Here is a 6,976-nt window from a genome sequence, read left to right as displayed (position 1 = left end):
CCACCGGCTATCCAGAGCTCCTGGGAATCCACGTCCGCACCCACCAGGGCGTAGCCAGGCGGCACTTGGACCATGGCTTTCAGCTCGCTGCCCACCCGGTCAGCCTGCGGGACACGATGCCAAGCTCAGTGCAAGCCCTGCTCCTCCCTCTCAGCAGCACAGCACTCCCCGTGCCCTAAACTCTGCTCTGAAAGTCAAACCCGGGTTTAATACCCCCCCCCCAGCCACTCCCCCTCCTCAGTGAGATGAAACCTGGAGGGAAGAATGACCCACACCCAGGTCCCGTGGGACACAGCCGCCGTCCCCATCCCTGCTCACCCTCTGCCTCCCCAGGCAGCACCCACCTCCGGACGCCCTTGGTGACCGCGTACATCTGCTGAGCCTTCTCGCGCGCCTGCTGCTGGGTCAGCCGATGGTTGAACTGCATCAGCAGCCGCTCGGCGAAGGGCTGCCCGGCCCCGTAGATGCGCCCATAGTTGAAGATCTTGGCGTGCTCCCGGCTGATGCCCACTGTGGCGGCCGTCTTGCTGTGCAGGTCTGTCGCGTTGCTCTTCTTCCCCTGCAGAGTCATCCAGCCGAAGGCCGTGCAGCCTGCCAGGAGGGGAGCAGGGGTTGGACACCAAACGGGACCAGGCTTTGACCCAGCAAGCCCATTCCCCACGGCGCAGCCCCAGCTCACCATGCATGCCGGCAAAGTGCGCCTCGCCAAGGACAGCGGCTATCCAGAGCTCCTGGGAATCCACGTCTGCACCCACCAGGGCGTAGCCAGGCGGCACTTGGACCATGGCTTTCAGCTCGCTGCCCACCCGGTCAGCCTGCGGGACACGATGCCAAGCTCAGCGCAAGCCCTGCTCCTCCCTCTCAGCGGCACAGCACTCCCCGTGCCCTAAACTCCGCTCTGAAAGTCAAACCTGGGTTTAATGCACAGGCGGGGCATCGCTCACTTGGTTACTCCCCACAGGCTCTTCCAGTATGGAAGAAGGGGAGCTTGGGGAAGGAGAGAAACCAGTGCTTCAGCATTTTCTTCTCCTTTCACCAATTTTGAAGCTCGGTAGCCTCTGCTGACTCCTTCCCCTCTCCCAAAGTCAAAGCACATCAGCAATGGGACAGCCCTAGCACCACCCCTGCCGCCTCCACTCCGTAATCATCCTCCTCGTTATAGTCGGGGTGCCTGGGACAGAGGGGAGGGTGAGCTCCATCCTGCAGGAGCCCTCCCGGAGCGGAGTAGAAGGGATCACGGTCCCGGCTGGGGCCGTTCCTCCCCGTACCTGGTCACCACGCGAGGCAGGTCCCCTTTCTTCAGCCACACCACCATCTGGGAACTGGGGGGACACAAGGCAGGCGAGATGCTGAGCCCCCCGCGTCCGCACGACCTCCCCGGCTGCGACACAGCCTCTGGCCGCCCGCCCACAGGGATATTGCGATTCAACTGAAGGCAGCCGCTCACCTGATCCGCTTGTGAGCATTCCTCCAAAATGAGATCATCTTGTTAATCTCAAGGGCTCTGGTCCCATGGGTGCGACCCACAGCAGCCCGCAGGGTGCCGTCCTCCATTTGGGGCAGGAAATCCTTGGCAAAAGGGCTTCCCACATTGTTCTCGTTCCCATCCTTTAGCAGCAAAAGAGATGCCAAGGCTCAGAGTGCCACAGCTCGGTATCAGTAAAGCTCTGCCCACCCTCCTGCCCCAGCTAGAGATGCATTCCCACCACCCTATCCCATGGGACAAGATCACAGGGGTCCCATGACTGGTGCAGCACAGGGGTGATGGCCCAGGGGACACAGGACCAGGGTTGCTGGGACACAGGGTGGCTGGGCAGGGTGACACAGCCCCTGGGAAGAGCCCCAGGAGCACCCAACTTGCCTTGTGAGGCAGCTTGAAGAACCAGCACCCAGGGATGTTGACATCGTTGTAGGGACCATTGCCATGGTGGTACGAGGGCTGGCTCCTCGCCTCCATCCGCTCGCACAGCTCATTCATCTCCTCCTGCAATCAGCGATGCAAGGTGATGCTGGGAACACCCCTGGGCACAGCAGGGGGGGGAAATAGAGGAAAGAGGGGACGGATCCGCCCCCCCATCCTGCAGGAAACCCCCTTTACCTGTGCCAGGCTCTGGTCCGCTCTGCCCATTTTCTCCTCCATGTCCACCTCCAGCTGGCTCAGCTCCTCCACCTGCGGCACAGAGGGACCGTGGCGGGGAGCCAGGTCAAACACCGCTTCTCCAGTGATTTAACAGTTAGAGGAAAATTCTTACTTCCAGCCCCCGGAGCTGCACACGGGGCCAATTTTCACAGGCGCACGGGAATAAGCCCAGCCCCACATCTCCCTCCCACTGAGGGACCCTCCATCCCTTCCTTCACCTTCTGCCACATGGTGCTGCCATCCATCACCAGCAGCTCCTCCTCCACGGCAGCCTCCAGCCCTGGGGGCTGCTCCTTGCCTTTCTCCCGGCAGTGCTGCCTGTACAGGTACTCGATCACCCTGGCAGGGGAGAGGGCAGGGCTCACTCACCCACAGTGGGGACCGAGGCCCCGGGGCAGCCCCTGGGCAGAATCCCAAGGAGCTCCCACACCCTTCTGTGGGGCAGCCCCATCTCGGCATCCTGCCACATCCCCCTCACCTGTGTGGGCAGGGAGGGCCCTCCACCTCTGAGGGGGCTGCTGGCAAATTGTCCTGCCGCCCCGGCACCAGGTAACCCCAGCCGTGCTTCTCTGAGTAATGGAGGGGGAAGCCGTCCCAGGCCAGGCGCATCAGCTTCGGGGTCACCCTCATCTGCAGGCTGATGAGGCTGGGTCCTGGCACCCACCCTGCCTCATCCAGGCGTGGGCACAGCTTGCGGTACCAGCTGGGGAGCAGCAGGGATGGGTCAGAGAGCGCAGGGCAACCCCTAGGGACACCCAGGGTCCCCAACTCACCCCGGATGGCCTGGCAGATGCTGGAGTCTCTTGGGTTGCAGCGCAACCGTCTCCTTCAGATGCTCCAGGCGGACCTGGCTCACAGGGGCTTTCAGCTCTTCGTCCTCACTGGGGGGGCCAGGGTCTGGTGGGATAAGGAGGACTAGCTGGCAAAGAGCCCTCTGTGCCACCCTGTTGGGGATGGGGACCTCAAGCCACCTCCCCACCACGTGCCCCAGCACGGGGACGCAGGCCGACGATGCTTCACCCTGTCGGCACCAAGGAACCGCGTCCCTTTGTCTGGGTGCTTGTGGGAAGGCATCCCTCGAGCATCCCTCGTCCCCGGGGACCACCCGCACTCACCTTCCTGCCACTCCTGCATGGACTCCTCTGAGCCCACCACCTCTGCAGGGGCTTTGTTGTTCCCATCCTGATCCTTCTTCTTCTTCTTCTTCTTCCCTGGATTCTTCTTCTGCTTAAACTCCTGAGCTGGCAAAGAGCCCTCTGTGCCACCCTGTTGGGGATGGGGACCTCAAGCCACCTCCCCACCACGTGCCCCAGCACGGGGACGCAGGCCGACGATGCTTCACCCTGTCGGCACCAAGGAACCGCGTCCCTTTGTCTGGGTGCTTGTGGGAAGGCATCCCTCGAGCATCCCTCGTCCCCGGGGACCACCCGCACTCACCTTCCTGCCACTCCTGCATGGACTCCTCTGAGCCCACCACCTCTGCAGGGGCTTTGTTGTTCCCATCCTGATCCTTCTTCTTCTTCTTCTTCCCTGGATTCTTCTTCTGCTTAAACTCCTGCGTGTCCCACTCGAGATCCCAGAGCCAGGGGTCATCCCTGTACCTGCCAACACACTGTTGTCACACCACAGCTTTGCTCCCGTCCCCAGCACCCGCCCGCAGCCCCCCATGGACCACCCAGCATCTGGTCTCTGTCCTGCAAGTGGCAGGACCTGCGCCCCCAGCCCACGGGTACCTGTCCTCGTGCAGCAGCTGGCAGGCATCGTTGGCCAGGTTCATCAGGGACTTCTTCATCTCCTTCTGCAGCTCCTCATAGATGCCCTGAGCATCATCCAGGTACCTCTTCCAGTTCCCATTGACCGGAAGGTAGGACACCCCCATCTCCAGCATCCCTGCAAACGTCACAGGGTGGGGGCACCTAGAGCCCGAAGCAGTGAGGAATTAGACGTCTGCTGGAGGGGATTTGCCCTGGAAGCACCAGATACAAACGTGCCTTGCAGTATTGTGTCTTCACCTAGAGTTTCCCAGCCCCACATAGCCCTTGATGCTCCTCCCCTCAACCTGTAAGGCCTCCTAGATCTTCTGCCTGCCCTGCACGTAAATCACTGCTCTAAAAGCAGCCCTGTGCACCAACCCCAAAGCTGTATCACTCTGATCTGCCTCATTAAGTCTGCTTTCCTCCACCAGCCACACTGTGCTGCCATTTATTCCTTCTCATGCATAGAGGGCCAGTCTGAGGTCCCTCCTGAAACGGGGTTCAGGGCCCCCCAGCCTCCTGCTGCCACCCAAAGGAGAGGAGAAGCAACATCCCATCCCCAGAGGGACCACAATCCTCCCCGCTCCCGGCCAAGACCACCGGCCCTCGGCCAACACCGGCTAGAGCTCGGTGGCTCTCACCTCTCCATGAAGAGTGGCAGCTGCTCCTGAAACACCTCGTGGGTGGCCCGGACATCACGGGCACAGTATGACATCAGGTCCTGGGGGCAGAGACAGATGAGAGCAGGCGAAACAGCCACCGCTCTGCCAGCACGGGGCAAGGCACCGGGGCTGTGGGAGGATGGGGGATGTCACAGCCCCCACGCACACCCGAAACCCTCACAAGAGAGTGCAGCAAAATGGAAACTACCCCATCAGCTGCTCCCACCCTGCTCCCACCTCTGGCTCCCGCTGCCCGTTGGGATGTTGGGATCACCGCCTGCACCTGGAAGTGATTCCTGATGTCGGCCATGGTCCCTTTCACAAAGAGCTCTCGTGCCTCCTTCTCCAGCGGCTCCCCCCCGACGTACAGCGCGTGCACGTCCACCAGGTTGTTGATGCTGCTGACGTGCACCCAGTCCCACGAAGTGACCTGCAAACAACGGGGGGCGTCAGACGGTGTGGGACAAGGACCGGCCGCAGCCGACATCAGGAGGGGTAAAGGTTTCCATCGCTCCATTTTAAACCAAGGCCACCTCATCTGGAAGATGAGAGACGGAAGATGGAGAGCTTCACCCAGCAGAGCTGCTCCAACAGCTCCTACTCAGCCAGTACAGAAGCAAACTGTCCCATTACAGGAGCAAATGGTCCCCTGCCACCCACACCACTGCCAGCGGCTCAGCTCTCTTACTCACAGCTGGCCCCTCTGTTTTACTGCGCGTTTTCTTCATGTGCTGCTTGACCTGCTGCAGTCCCTTCCTCTTGCCGTGTTTGGCAGCCATCCAGAGGCTGCGCTGGAAGCCCGTCAGCCCCGAGATGGCCATGTGCATGCTCATGGTGTCCAGGAAACGCATCCGGGAGCCCTGGGACACATCAGGGGAGAGGTGGTTTGGGATGCGCTGGAGGAGAAACGTGCTGCCAAAACATCCCATAGCTGCCACCAAGCACCATCCTGTGTTACAGAGGTGCAAGTCCTCCCTCTGCTCAGGCTGCTTTTGTCAAGGCAAAGCTTTGGCTCCCAGAACCCCTCATCTGAGAGCTGAGAGCATCCTCAGCACAGGCTGTCAGCTGCTCAAAGGCTCCTGCCACATCCCCAGCTGCAACCCTGCAGCCTCCAGCAACCTTATGGGGTGCAAGAACATCTCCCTCTAAAGGGATCCAACCTCAACCCATTCTGCAGGACCAGGCAAGCACAAGTCTTGTGTATCTTTGCAGATATCCGTATCTGTGCAGAACAGCATCTGCCAAAATAACCCTGAAAAGCCAGCACAAACGACTATCCGGGTAACGAACGGCAGCTGCTGGCACGAAGCAACAGCACCATGGATTACCTGGATGAGGTATTGTTCCTTGATGAACGCCCGGTCAAAGGCTACGTTGTGCCCCACCACCACTCTCTCCAGCCAGTCCTGCTTGCCAGCACAGCTGGTGCCTGGTGGGCTCTCCAGGGGAATGAGGTCGGCCAGGGTGAGGTGGCTGGACCAGGAGTACCGCTGCTCCAGCAGCCGCTTGCTGCACCACGAGTACCTGCGGATGACATGTGGCACCCCACAGCCATAAAAAATAAAGTAGGGGCTCCTGAGACCACATGGACCTGCTGTGCCAGAGGTGCTGAGCAGGATCCAACTGTGGGAGGGAGGTGACTGACCCTGGGGAGCACTGTGCTCACCAACCAGGACACACGTCTCACATCCCAGAGCCACGCTTCGGGGCTTTGCTGTGTTTTCCCCACAAGCTGGCAGTGGTTTGCAACAAGAAGCTCCACTCAGAAACATCCCCATCCTTCCCAAAGCTGTCCCCACCACCACCGCAACGCCAAGCATCACCACCAAGCACCACATCTCACCAGGCGTGTGGTGAGACCGCCACGGCCAGCGTCGGGCAGTGGCCATCAGCCACGCACACCTCCACGTCCAACACCACCGCCCGCTCCTCAGGGAAGTCAACGGCTTCCGCTTGCCCATCGGGGCCATAGCGGGTCCAGCAGAGCTGCCATGCCCACTGCGTGGGCTCGGGGGGCAGCTCACACCGCAGCAGCTCGTTGGCCGCCTCCAGGTAGGGCAAACTCTGTTTCTGCGCCAGGAGGCGAAAATGCTCGTCGATGTTGTCCCCGTACATGCGGGGCAGCTGCAGGTCCACGTCAGGCAGCGTGGAGGTCTCCTTGCCCCACAGGTCGTGGCGCTGCAGGTGCTCCACGCTCCTCTGGATCTCCTTTGCTGAGAAGTGTACCTGGGCCCCCCGGAAGATCTGTTCATGGAGGGTCCTGGACAGCATCTGGATGTTGAGGGGGTACCGATCGCTCACGGACCGGTTCCCACGGGGCTGGGGGAACCGTCGGGGCGTGGGTACCGGTTCCGGACCCATCCCGTTCTCAGCTCCCGCTGGGGCACCGGGTAGGGGGGACCGGGTAACGTGACCCCCCC

The 6,976-nt window shown here is 61.3% G+C and overlaps 1 protein-coding gene across 1 annotated transcript in view; it reads right to left on the bottom strand.

Moving 5' to 3' along the window:
* Positions 1 to 6,917, bottom strand: part of POLG (DNA polymerase gamma, catalytic subunit) — an 11,067-nt gene extending 4,150 nt beyond the window's left edge. Inside the window, 19 exon segments of the mRNA XM_009635883.2 lie at positions 45 to 87; positions 214 to 252; positions 345 to 591; positions 680 to 858; positions 1,118 to 1,171; positions 1,269 to 1,322; positions 1,448 to 1,608; positions 1,862 to 1,984; positions 2,099 to 2,170; positions 2,359 to 2,479; positions 2,619 to 2,843; positions 2,914 to 3,037; positions 3,578 to 3,741; positions 3,874 to 4,056; positions 4,536 to 4,615; positions 4,840 to 4,986; positions 5,249 to 5,416; positions 5,885 to 6,080; positions 6,400 to 6,917. Coding sequence (XP_009634178.1) covers positions 45 to 87; positions 214 to 252; positions 345 to 591; positions 680 to 858; positions 1,118 to 1,171; positions 1,269 to 1,322; positions 1,448 to 1,608; positions 1,862 to 1,984; positions 2,099 to 2,170; positions 2,359 to 2,479; positions 2,619 to 2,843; positions 2,914 to 3,037; positions 3,578 to 3,741; positions 3,874 to 4,056; positions 4,536 to 4,615; positions 4,840 to 4,986; positions 5,249 to 5,416; positions 5,885 to 6,080; positions 6,400 to 6,917 — 2,898 coding nt within the window.
* Positions 6,918 to 6,976: the final 59 nt, after the last annotated feature.

The sequence above is a fragment of the Egretta garzetta genome, unplaced genomic scaffold (assembly GCF_000687185.1).
Source record: "Egretta garzetta isolate BGI_Z169 unplaced genomic scaffold, ASM68718v1 scaffold203, whole genome shotgun sequence".
Lineage (NCBI taxonomy): Eukaryota > Metazoa > Chordata > Aves > Pelecaniformes > Ardeidae > Egretta > Egretta garzetta.
The sequence above is the reverse complement of the archived record's forward strand: the minus strand, read 5'-3'. Positions and strand labels throughout refer to the sequence as shown.